Consider the following 13,190-nt stretch of genomic DNA (forward strand, 5'->3'; position numbering starts at 1 on the left):
CATTTTGGCCTGCTTTCAGATGTTGAACATGGAATGGGATCAACATCTAACCCATATATGTGAGACCTGTTGGCGTCATATTGTGGAATTTCAAGATTTTCAACAATCAGTGATATTGGCACAAAAAATCAATCGTTTGAATTTTACTGGACAGAAAATGATGGATACTAAAGATTTTATTATGGAGCAAGATGCTGGCGATGTTGTGGAGCCTGGGCCAAACAAGATTATAATTCAGAGTGAAAATGAAATTCAGGAAATCCTTACTGCTGAACTTCCGCCTGCCGGCCCTTATAATAACGAGGAGTCCACTAGAGCTATAAAGAAATTTGAGATTGAAAGCAGTGGCGTTAATATGGCAAAACAATCAGAATTGGCTAGTGATATCCCCGTGGAGACAGAAGCAAGCTTACTAATGCATGCAGAAATCCCCACAACCACCATATCGGCAGACAATGATTGTTTTCTTAATTCTGTGCAGCCTATAACTGTAGAGAAGTACGAAAGTGAAAGCTTCATTGTAACAAATGGCAAAGGATCTTTGAGGGAATCATTTAACTCTTCGAATATTCTTTTGGACAATCAATCCAAAAGCGTTAAACAAGAATTTAGTCCACTTAGGGACCCACAAATTCTTGATGAAGATTCCCTTCATTTGATGTCTGAGAACTCTTGTGATTTGACTAAGGACATGGATGAAGAAATAAGTAGTGATGACAATTACATGAATACAGCAGGACCTACCAACAATCAAATCAAGCAACATTCGAAGCGCTCACGCCGTGGAAAACCCAAGGATCCTAAAACTATTGCAGAATATGAGTGCGCAATAGGCCAGTGGAGGCCTGTATTGGAATGTTTCGTTTGTAAGTTACAAATGTCCAGCTTTTCTTTGCTACAACAACATTTCAAGCAACACCATCCCATTGAAGACTGTCACATTGTGTGCTGTCGAAGAAAACTACACTATCATTATGAAATCAAACGGCACATGAATATCATCAAGCACCCCAGAAACTTCGATGTGATGAATGTTTAATTTCCTTCTCACGTCAATATGTACTAAACTGTCACTTAAGAAATAAACATTCGTCCAAGTACGCCAAATCCAAACCTTTCCAATGTTCTTCATGTAAGGCTGGCTTCTCATACCATAATTCCTTGCAAAGGCATTTAAAAGACAACAAATGCCGAAACCACTCGCCGCAGAACCGGGAATATGTCAACTCTTTAAAAGATCGTACATACAAAATGAATATTCTGCATAGGTGTAGCATTTGTGGCAAGGCCTTTATAACCAGAGCGGGTCTAAGGAAACATATGAGTAGGCGACATAGTCAAGAGTCGATTACCAACAATTCTCTTACATGGGAAATGGGCGAGGGAGAAACGAATTCTTCAACCGATACTGCTGACGAGGTGCAGGATGAGGTGGAAAGTGACGAGCAGCATGAAGAAGAGTATGACGAATTATCATTGTCATATCTGGAAAGTATGAAACCCCTCACACTCTCCAAATTAAAGGCCATCGACACCAAAACTCGTGGGGACTATGATCGTCTCATTGCCCTGTGGCGATCCAGGTTGGAATGTGTCATCTGTGGCACAACACTAGGCACATTTACCCAATTGCAGCAACATTTCTCTCAACATCATAACAAAGAGCAATGCCATATATTGTGTTGCCAACTTAAGCTTCACTTCCGTTTTGAAATTGAACAACATATTCATTATCACTATGCTGCCGATGACGAACATAAATGTGACATGTGTTATGCCTCATTGTCGGCTACCGATAAAACGTATCATGTGCGTAAGGTGCATGGCGCCAGGAGCAACAAATATCGCTGTCAACCTTGTGAGCGTACATTTATAAATCGAAGTTACTTGGCAGAACACCAATATCGTATGCATCCCGTTGCAGGACGCAAATATTTCGATTGTTCCATATGCGACAAATCTTTTACTTGTTACAATAGCGTGTACCAACACATAGCCTTGCACAAGGATATAAATTTTTGCCGATGTGAATATTGTCACAAAGTATTCACGCAACGTGCCACTTTATTTAAACATATGAGAAGATTTCATGGCCTAGAAATGGAGCAGCAGAGGCGAACTGAGAATCATAGTGAATCAGTTGGTGGAATACCCACAACAAACAAATCATTGCCCCACAATGAGCTAAATCAGAAAATTTTCAAAAAAGAAACCCCTGAAAAGGATCAAGAGCTTAATGAGTTTTGTATTAAAATACAAAATGAACCCATATCTGATGTTTTCATAAGTAGCAGCGCTCATGAAAACAAACTTGAACTTAAAGATACTAGCCAAATCCAACTGAACTCTATTACCGATGCTAGACATCAACCTGTGAAGATGAAAACTGCCTTTGTACGCATTGAAAGGCTGCCTAAAGCCATACTTAATGCTTATGGGTTCGACTAGAAGAAGGAAACTGTAGCTGAATAGACATCAATTTGATATGACAAAGTATGGTATCTCCCTCCACATTCTAAAATATTAAAAATTGATTTACATAGATTGACTAAGGCAAAACCAACTTTTTGGGAGGAGTCTATTTGGCTTTATTCATAAGAAAGAAAAACAAAATATTTTGTTTTGGAAAAATAAATAATAATTGCCAAAAATAGAAAGTTTGTGAGGCAAACTAGCAGTTAAATTAAGATCACGGGAGTTTTTTGTTTTATTTTCTAACTCAACACGTTTACCACATGAACAACAACAGTTGTATTGAGAGTGTCAAAGCGACAGGTCACTGGTTGTCATGCCAAAACATACGGCAAAGCATTTTTTAGACAACATGGTATACTAACAGCATTCACTAATAGAAGGTTAGGTCACTTGCGAAAACATAAAGTGGAAAGGCCCTATGAACATCATTAAGTTTGTCATAATCTGCCGATTGTGAATGTTAACAAATTTTAGTAAAAGTATTTTTCTCCCATAAAATGCAGAATATTGCACCCACACGCTTTATACTTTCTTTTTATTTTACATCTTTTTAAAATATGACTTGAAATACTTCAGTTTATGCTGATCACTTGCCTTAAACATGTTAAGTGAATAATGTGGACGAATTATCATAGTAAAACCATTCGAAATCACTCTATTGTGAATAATGAATGTAGAATTTTTGAAATTAAGAACGCGAATATTTGGATTGATCATAATTTATAAAAAATTTTACATTAAAATGTATATAAAAGAAGTGTAAAATCCATTAAATATGGGCATCCCGCACGGGAAAACTATTAGCACCACACAGGCTGCAAGTTCGAGCTCCGTGGTGTTCAGTGTTATCACGAGAAGCTTAGCTACGAGGTTACGGATAGTGGTGGAATGCTCTATACGGAGTAGCTGCTATTGCAGGCGCGGACAATTAGCGGTATCGAGCGGAGAGTCTCAGTGAGAGATCGGGCGGCACCCGCTCTTGCATAAATACAGAGTGCCTATGATGTTCGCCCTTAATTAACCAATGGCCAACCTGTCCCCGCGTCGATCGGTCCTTTGTACCGGAACGAGGTAGCTCACCTATTGGAGCTAGACGAGGATCGCCATCTCTACATATAGACATATGGCTACAACAACAACGAGTTGGAATCTTATTCGATACAAAAGCGCACTCAATCTCGTATGCGATCATTTGATCCCTGGTATAACAGTATCTTTGGAGATTTTCTGTCTTTTTGTTCAAACAAAACTGAACATGTTAACCATAGGAACAACAACACTTGCATTGAGAGCACTATAACAACATTTATGTCATGGTGGTTGTTTCATATGGCGAAGCCATTTTTTAAGACAACATGGTATGTGTTGAAGCGAGTTTGCGAAGATTTTAGTCTTGCTAATATCCTAAAGGTGGCACAGTTTAGATTCATGGAAGATGGCATGTCGAAAGCAGCATTTTAACCAATTCTTCTTTTTGGTTCTTCGTAAATAAAAAATTAATTTGCAAATTATTACGAAATTACGCTCAATTGTGTTGGTTTGTGAAATAGTTTGTGAAATATACAAATAAAAATTTTCTTTATCTATTGGCACCGTTTAAAGTATAAAGGAAAAATCCAATTAATGGAAAAATTGCAAAATGTGAACATAATACCGTAAGCAAAAACAATAGTTTCACACATGTTTGAACCTAAATTGTGGGGTTTATTAGAAAAGAAAACCAATCAGTTGGTATATCTTGTAAAATTTCTAAAATCTTTGAGCAGCAGTTTCTATACATATGCATACTAAACACAGCTCGTGTATATGCTGTATACAAGCTATTGTGAATGATCACTGGCAGCTGTGTAATGTTAGCTGTGTAACAAAAGGATATTTCGGACTCTTCATTTTCTTTATTATCTCTGTTTTTTTTTGTTATCTTGTTCTTTTTTTGCTTTAAAAATAAATTGTAAAACTAGGTTTTCTTTTGTATCTCGTTATCGTAGTTTTAAAAAATGCCGAATGAAATATTAAATAAACTTGAAAGAATAATTGTTACAGCCCACTTAGATTTTTTTTCACTAGGTTATTCATGGTCCTTCGAGCCAGATTTCTATCAGTGATTGATAAAAATAAACAATTTTTAAGAACCGTGACACTAATTACATTAATGCCGTCATTGTGCCATCACATAGTACGCAGCTTCATGAGCGCATATTGAAGTATGACACTGGAAGCCGAACGCATCATGAGCAATATTGCCCACATGCGTCCAAAACGCGCGTAAAACCCGGCAGTCGGTTCTATGAACCAGCATCAGGCAGCATCCGTGTGTTGAATCAGTTTGTTGTACACTGAGGTGACAGCCCTTATCGATGAAGGACCCCTTCGGGTCAATCCAGTACATACAACCGGCTGCCATGAGGTTGAACATATTTTGTGGAAAATTTTTTTTCACAACATGGCTCATACAATCATAACAACAAAGCTGTCAATAGATCCATTACTAACAATGAAATAACAATACCAACAGTTCTCTACAGCACAACAACAAAAATGCAGATATTTGGTTTCAAAGTGCTGAGGGAGGAGTGTGTTTATGCGAGTTTTACTTTAATAGCAGTAACTATGCCTATGCGTACTAAACACAGCTCGTGTATATGTTGTATACGTGCTATTGTGAATTATTACTGGCAAATGATCAATGTCAGCTGTGTAGGAGCTTTTTTTATTCTCTTTATTATTTTTTGTTATCTTGTTCATTTTTCACTTGAATAAATTGTAAAACTTGCAAAAAGCGTTTTGTATATGTCGATGGCCTTTACAGTTTGCGTAGTTTTGTAAAATTTAATAATCTTGAAACAAGAGCAATTATTATAGTCCACTAAGATTTTATCCCGAAGTCATTCAGAGTGGCAAAAACTGGAGCGCTCCAGCTCCGCTTAAGATTTTTTCCGAATTCCTTTGCAGAGGGTGGCGAGTCTATGGCCAGATATGAATCTAGATGGATTCCGATACAAATCCAACAGCAGTGGAATCCATCTATTCTGGCTGGATTCCGACCGCAGTGGATATAACTGATCAGGTTGCACTAAGTACAGCATAGGTTTATTCTCTGTTTGTGAACTATAGATGCTCTCTGAAACCTTTTTTCTCTTTTTGTGGTTTTTACTAAAAGCTCGATTGACTGATTTAAAGCTTCAAATTCTCTCAATTTTTTTTTAAGTTTCTATCGATGATCCTACATGATCTATTCATATTTTTTTCTAGGAATAACTACGATTTAAAGCCAATTATTTATTAAAAATGTTGCAACCAACTTCACTTCGCTGTCGCTTATGCATAAAAATTTGTACGGATAATCAGCATCACAGACTCTATGATGAAGCAGGCCACACCAATGAAACCTATGAACTGATGAGCCGGTATTTTACAACCGCAGTAAGTTCTAACACAGCCCTACACACACTATAGCATACATGCCAAAATTTGGGCTAACAACTTTTGAAAATGTTTTCAGATGTTAAACATGGCCTGGGACAAACAATTCAGTCATATCTGTGAGTTATGCTGGCATCATTTAAAGGAATTTCATGAATTTCAACAGTTGGTGATAGAGGCACAAACAACGCTGGGAAGTGATCTGGGGAGCAGTACCAAAAAGCAAGCTGCTGAGTTTGAAGCGATTGAGTCAATCAATATTCACGAATCAGACCCAAGTGATATGGAATTTCAGGAAATCCCTATTGCCAAGTTGAAGAGGTCTCTTGATATTGAAAAGCCTAGAACTGCAACTGAAGGCATTAAAATGGCTGTGGTATTAGAAGACAACAACTCTTCTAAACTTCTTATGGCTACTCCATCAAAGGATGTTATTGATTCTGAAGCTGGGATATTAAAGGAATTTTCAGAAATGTCTTCAATGCCATTTAAAACAGAAGAATTGTTAATGGACCCTTTGGACAATAGTCCACCTTCCCAAGCTTTTGTAAAACAAGAACCAATGGAGGAAGTTTCCCAACATATACCAGATTCCTTGAAATCTCAAAACTTTTGCGATCCAGACAATGACAGTTGCTCAAGATTTTCCAACAATGAGTATGATTTTAGCCAATCACCACTTTTAGAGGAACTATCCCAGCAGGACATGGCTGAAGATCAACCCTCAGCGGAGAAGCAATGCCGTAAAGTTAAAACTGTACAGGAATCCGATTGTCTGATATCCAAATGGAAGCCTTATTTGGAATGTGTGGTATGCGAGCAAAAACTTTTTAGCTTTACTTTGCTGCTGCAACACTTTCAGCAAGAACATCCCTCTGCTGAATGCCACATTTTTTGTTGTCAAAAGAAGCTAAGACATCGTTTGGAAATCGAAAAACATGTGGAATATCATCAGGCCCCCAAGCGTCTAAGATGTGATATATGTTTCCTGGCTTTTACACGCTTCTATGCGGTAAGTTTTCACAAGGAACAGATGCATGCTGCTAAGTCGGCCTTGCAAAGCTTTGAGTGCTCCCTCTGCAATGCCAGTTTTCCTAATAATGAATCCCTGCAGAGGCACATACAACAAAACTGCCTGTATGGGGATGAAGGGAATTTGGAGTTGTCGGAAACTGAGGCCCAACGCCAGAAACACAGACACAAGAAGGAAGACAAGATACCCAGAACTGTGGAAGAATTTGACAGCTTAATAGCCAAGTGGAAGCCTTTATTGTCCTGTGTTGTATGTCAGCAGCAAGTGGACAGCTTTTCTAAGCTTTTACAACATTTTCGAGAACTTCATCCCTCGGAGGACTGTCACATTTTGTGTTGTCAACACAAGCTGCGGCATCGTTATGAAATCGAAAAACACATAGACTATCATCATACTCCTCCCAAGTTAAGATGTGATGATTGTTGCCGTTCCTTCAAACGTGTCTACAGTCGATCGATGCACATGCAACAGCACCACTCCGAACAGGGCAAGAGTTATGATTGTAAAAGATGCTCGGCAAGGTTTAAGACCGCCAGCTATTTGCGCCGTCATTTCCAAAAGGGGAGTTGTCAAAATGCCCCCGCAAAGGATATGAGAACGCATCCCTTTGCCTGTAAACAATGTGATAGATCCTATATGTCCTTGAACTCTTTGAAAAGGCATTGTGCCATCATACATACAGACAACGCCAGTATATTGCATAGGTGTACCGTATGCGATAAGGCTTTCCGTTATAATTCCTATATACGCAAACATATGTGGAAACAACATGGTGTAAAGTGGTCAAGTGAATATTCTACCTTGTCGGAAATTGCCTCTGAAATGGCAGAGGTGAAGCCGAGAAGAGGAGAGCAGCAAGAGGAAATGGAGGAGGAGGAAGGAGAAGAGGAGGAGAATGAGGATGAGGGCAATACCATGATTTCCCTGGTGGTGAAATCGGAAACTTCATGGGATCTGGAGCAGAATGAGGAGGCGCAGGAGTTTAAGGAGGAGGAAAAGAAGAAGAAACAAAAAGAAAAAGAGAATAAGGAAGAGGAGAGAAAGAGGGAGCAGGAGGAGAAAAATGGTGGAAATGACGAGAATAAGGAAGAGAAAAAGCAGCAGCATTCCTCTCTAAATGAATCTCAAAAAGAATTTCTCACTTCAGATGAAGATGAATTGCCTTTGGCAGACTCTAAGAGTAAACTCTCACTCTCAAAATTGAAAAATTTTCAACTCAACACTCGCCAAGATTTTGATCGTCTCATAGCTTTATGGCGCCCAAATTTGCCATGTGTCATTTGTGATCAAAACCTTCAGACATTTTCCCTATTGCAAGAACATTTCTCTCAAAGTCATCCCTTAGAGAAATGCCACATTCGATGTTGCGAGTTAGAGCTTTACTTTCGCTATGAAATTGAACAACATATACGCTATCATTGCACTGATGAAAAACATCGCTGCAATATCTGTTACCAAGTTTTTCAAGTAGACGTAGGCGTTAAAGAGCACATGATCAAGGTACATGGGGCCAAGGCCAATCGCAAGAAGAAATTCATTGAACGGAATTTTCGTTGTGAATTGTGTCAGCGTTCGTTTCGGAATCGCAAAGCCTTGGGCCAACACAACTATCTGCAGCATCCTAAGCCAGGACAGCAATCTCTCAATTGTGAGATATGTGATAAACCTTTTAAGGGTCTTACAGGACTGCGTGAACATATGTCCATGCATAAGGGTGAGACTAAACACGGCTGCCCTTGTTGTTCCAAGGTGTTTACATACCGTGCTGATGTGTACAGGCATATGAAAAGGCATCATCCCCAGGAATGGGAGCAGACGCGTAAAGAGAAGAGGAAAAGAAAATTTGAGAATGAACATATACGTTATGGTTGTCGATTTTGTGCAAAAGAGTTTTGTTCCCAAGAAATTTTGTTAAGGCATCTAAAAGAAGATCATGCTAAGGAGGAGGCAGAGGGATTAGATGACAATGGGGAGCAGGAATTTCAGCAGTCTTTGACATTTAAAGAAGATTTGAACCTTATGCCAACAGAAGAGTTTCAACCTTCGCCCAATTACTGCCAATCTACGGTGGAAAATTTCCGCATGTTCTCCTCAAATCAATATTTGATAGCCGAAGAGAATGGCCAAGAAATTTGTTTCAAAATCGAAGAAGTCCCAGAGGATGGTGAACATCAACAAGAAGACTTTGAAGGAGATTCTCTAAGTTTCGCTCATGAAAAGAATCCACAAACTTCCGTTCAAGACCAGGCAACCCAGGATGCCAGGCTTGAATTTGAGGAAATTGTTCAACAAGAGTCACCATGGGGATTTAATATAAAAAAAGAAATTCCAGAGAACAGCCAGCAACAATACCAAGATTATGAAGTAAATTCTCCAAGTTTCTCTCGAGAAACCCAACAACAAACTTTCCTTCAAGATCAGAGCACCGAGGACTCCAAATGCGAATCCTTTTGTAGAACTAAAATCCAAAAAACCCTAAGCCAACAGGAATTTGATCATTTAGTCTCCGAATGGAGACCCAAGTTAGAATGTGAACTTTGCCATATATCCTGTTCGCACTATACTCAATTATTAGAACATTTCACTCAGCAACATGCTGTCGAGGAATGTTTCATAACTTGTTGTAATCGTAAACTTCAAGGTCCTCAATCCATACAACCCCATATACTATACCACAAAGCTTTGCCACACACCAGATGTGATTTATGTTGCAAAACTTTTAAAACGAATTTAATTGCCCGTGATCATAGGAATAGAGTACATGGGAAAAAAATCATTAGCCATAAGAGCAGAATACATGGGCCACCAACTATTGACAGAAGAAAAAAATCCCAAAAACAGAAGCCAAAATTTAGCGAAGAGCAAGTCGAAGTTGCAAAAATCTCTGAAGCCTGTTCTAGAAAAAGCAATAGAAGTAATTCCAAAAGTTGTCTTAAGGGAGAAGCATTAAATAGTTCTAGCCCGGACACAACAGCAGAATCATTGGAAACTTTTGAGGAAAAGAAGACCAAGTCAAAAGAAGAATTTTTCGATGATGATGACGATGATAATGTTTCTTTACTTTCTGAAGTTGAAGAAAGCATAACAAAAATCTCTGTATGTCATGAAGAAAATTTTAGGGAAAGCCATAGAAACATTTCGCTGACATCCTCTAAAGTAGAAGCAATGAATATTTCTAGCTTAAGAGAAACATTGGAAATTGGTAAAGGGGAAAATAAGTCAAATGTCGTTGGTAAAGAAGAAATCTTAGATGATGAAAGAGCCATACCAAAAATCAATGTAAGCGATAAAGGAAGTTCTAGAAAACGCATTAGAAACACTTCCCAGGCCTCTTCAAAAGAGGAAGCAATGAATATTTCTGGTATAGAAGAATCCTTGGAAACTTTTAAAGATAAAAGGCGGACTTACAGGGCCCATTGTAGCCAAGAAACCTTAGATGATGAAAGTGCTTCAAAACTACCTAAAGTTAATGAAGATATGCTAAAAATCTCTGCAAGTGATATAGGATGTTCAAGAAAAAGCAATAGAAACATTTCGCAGACCCCTAACAAAGGGGAATCATTGAATATTCTTAGCCTAGATGTAACACCAAAATCCTTGGAAGTTTTCAAAGAAGAGAAAAAGAAGAAGTCAAAAACCTATTGCAAAGAAGAAACCTTAGAAGATCAGACAGTTAATAGCAGAGTTACAAAAACTTTTAAAACTCATGATAAAGAAGAATATAATCATGGTGAATTACAAACAATGGACGAAATGATTGACAATTCTATTTCGAAGACCAGTAAACAAAATGAGACCATATCTGTTGCAGACAGATCTTTGGAACCACTCAATACCATAATACAATTTAAGCACAATACTGAAATGAAGCAACAAATAGAAAACAAGGAAACATCATTTGTAAAGCTGAAAGGTATACCCAAGGCTAGATTACGTACCAATGTTTCCTCACCTAGTACTTCCCATAACAAGCAAGATAAGAGCGGAACTATAGGTTAGAACTTACATCAGTTGTTTGTGGTTAATGAAGCAACAAATAGAGAGAGATAAGAGGATAAGAGAGAGAGCAAGATAAGAACGGAACTATAGTTTAGAACTTACATCAGCTGTTTGTGGTTAAAGTTGAGCATACTCAAATAACAGCGATGATTACATGTCTACTAACAGTATTGAATCTTCAATACAGTTTCATTCCAAAGAACAATTCACAATAGGATACACGAATATAAAGGTGCTAAGACATCAACCTAGAAAATTTGATTTGCTTATCTTGTCCATTGAATCCATTAACAGTGAAGTTTTTGAGCTTCAATGACCCAGGTTACCTATCCTTTTGCTTGACATCACTAATAGTTAAAGAAAATACTTTACCATAAAATGTAGGCAGAATTAAGGAGATATTTTGTATTATAAGCTATAGTAGAAGTAGTTGCAATTGCTACACATGCTCTCCTTTATTATATGTAGGTGTTTAGTATAAAATAAAATAATAATTAAAAATCTGTATACATCTAATAAAAGTATAAGTAACGACTAAGAATCTTAAAAAAAGAATCAAATATACTAAAAAAAACTTTTTAAATCCCCTGAACTTAATATTCTTCCAAACCATAGTACATATGGAACAACGTTTCTTAAACATATTTATTGCTTTTATGTATGGCATTAATACATAGTCCTTATGTATATAGTATTTAAATATAGTCTTAAGTTAATTTAAAAATCCAATTAAATAATATTTTAATAAAAATCTCTTTAAAATGTTATCGATTGTTTCATTAAGGCACAATATTTATGAATTATGAATTTAATGATTTGTTTATGATTGTACCTAATTGTACAAGTCACTCCCATAACAAATTATTGACTTTGCAATACTAAACCTGGGACCGAATTACCGCATACGTTATCGAGTGTGCTTTCGTATCGATTGAAACTTCATCTCGTATGTAATGAATGTTATACTACCTTTATAGACATTTTAATGTAAACATTTTTACTAATTATAAACGATTTAAACATTTGCGATCTTAAATTTCAAAAATCTTTGTTCAATAAAGAAATGCATAATTCACAATTGAGAGATTTTTCTCGTTCACGTATGCAGTAATTCGGCCAAAGCTCTGAACTGTAGTAGATCTTACCACACTTTGTCATCCAAGCATCATAGATGCCACAATAGTTAACCAACTCTCAAATGTAACAACTTAGCACTAAATCCACTACTGGCAAGAATTGCTAAACATTCAACTGAACCAGGGGCCGAATTGCCGCATACGTGAACGAGTAAAATCGTTCGAAATCTCTCTATTGTGAATTATGCATTTCTTTATTGAACGAAGATTTTTGATACTTAAGATAGCAAATGCTTAAATCGATCATAATTGGTAAAAATTTTAACATTAAAATGTCTATAAAAGTGGTATAACATCCATTAAATACGAGATGAAGTTTCATTCGATGCGAAAGAGCACTCGACCACGTATGCGGTAATAAGGCCACAGTTTTGTCATTGAAAAATTTTATATGTAAGAGTATTCAAATTAGCACCCTCTTTAAGGAACCATTTCAGATATTTGCCTAAACACATAGCAATGAAGCGGCAGCCTATAATGAATTGCATTTGTTCTAGAAGCCTAGGGCATAGTATTGGACTTCAGTAGTGGAATTCTGTAAAATGTTTTAACGAAAGTCGTTTAGTTAAAAATCAATAACAGAAAAGTTAAAGAATTTGGTATTCAGTAGCCACTTTATACGATAATCGACAAAATTCAAATCAGCTGTTTTCGCTAACGACTTTAGAGCTTATGTCATGAGAAACAATTTATGGTAACGATTTCCATTTTGTTCGTATTGTGCCATTAATACCCGCATAACAATACCTCTCACTTAAGACGCGCTGAATTTGTTCCAAGACTATTCCATTTTTTGTTCACTGCGAAATACAATTGCTAAAAATAATAATAAATAAATAAACAAACAAACAAGAACAAAAATAGTTCCCCCCATCCTTAGCTGATATCTAAGAAACTGCTGCAAGCAACCTTAAAGAAATCTTCATGTTCTCTTCTAGGAAGTTTCTCAAGTTAAAAACCAACCCTTAAGCTAAGAAACATGCTGCAGCAACAACACTTTACCTCAAACTATTGCCGGCTATGTGCAAAAACCTGCAATGGAGGTCACCAGCGCATCCTCTATGATGAGACGGGACAGGCTAATGAGACCCATGAGCTTATGAGCAAATATTTTACTAACGCAG

General features: G+C 37.2%; 4 protein-coding genes across 7 annotated transcripts in view; all 4 read left to right on the plus strand.

The window, feature by feature from the left end:
• LOC131997382 (uncharacterized) overlaps positions 1–1,054 on the plus strand; it is a 1,161-nt gene extending 107 nt beyond the window's left edge. The window contains exon 2 of the mRNA XM_059368345.1: positions 1–1,054. This exon is cut by the window's left edge and continues 1 nt beyond it. Coding sequence (XP_059224328.1) covers positions 20–1,039 — 1,020 coding nt within the window. The 5' untranslated portion in view covers positions 1–19 and the 3' untranslated portion in view covers positions 1,040–1,054.
• LOC106084690 (uncharacterized) overlaps positions 1–13,190 on the plus strand; it is a 163,123-nt gene that overhangs the window by 23,617 nt on the left and 126,316 nt on the right. The gene's annotated exons all lie outside the window — the stretch shown is intronic.
• LOC106084646 (zinc finger protein 91) overlaps positions 1–13,190 on the plus strand; it is a 41,327-nt gene that overhangs the window by 23,459 nt on the left and 4,678 nt on the right. The window contains exons 1-3 of one of the 4 annotated variants that reach the window (XM_013248518.2): positions 847–866; positions 5,728–5,898; positions 5,978–11,512. In XM_013248518.2, coding sequence (XP_013103972.2) covers positions 5,764–5,898; positions 5,978–10,930 — 5,088 coding nt within the window. In that variant the 5' untranslated portion in view covers positions 847–866; positions 5,728–5,763 and the 3' untranslated portion in view covers positions 10,931–11,512. Of the gene's footprint in view, positions 1–846; positions 867–2,481; positions 2,494–5,727; positions 5,899–5,977; positions 11,513–13,004; position 13,190 lie in introns of those variants that run through there. The other 3 variants (XM_013248510.2, XM_013248501.2, XM_013248527.2) reach the window with 3 other exon arrangements.
• LOC106084765 (zinc finger protein 883-like) lies at positions 1,054–2,886 on the plus strand. The gene has a single exon (XM_013248682.2). It carries the CDS (start codon positions 1,252–1,254, stop codon positions 2,446–2,448), a length of 1,197 nt encoding a protein of 398 aa, XP_013104136.2. The 5' UTR covers positions 1,054–1,251; the 3' UTR covers positions 2,449–2,886.

The sequence above is a fragment of the Stomoxys calcitrans genome, chromosome 4 (assembly GCF_963082655.1).
Source record: "Stomoxys calcitrans chromosome 4, idStoCalc2.1, whole genome shotgun sequence".
NCBI lineage: Eukaryota > Metazoa > Arthropoda > Insecta > Diptera > Muscidae > Stomoxys > Stomoxys calcitrans.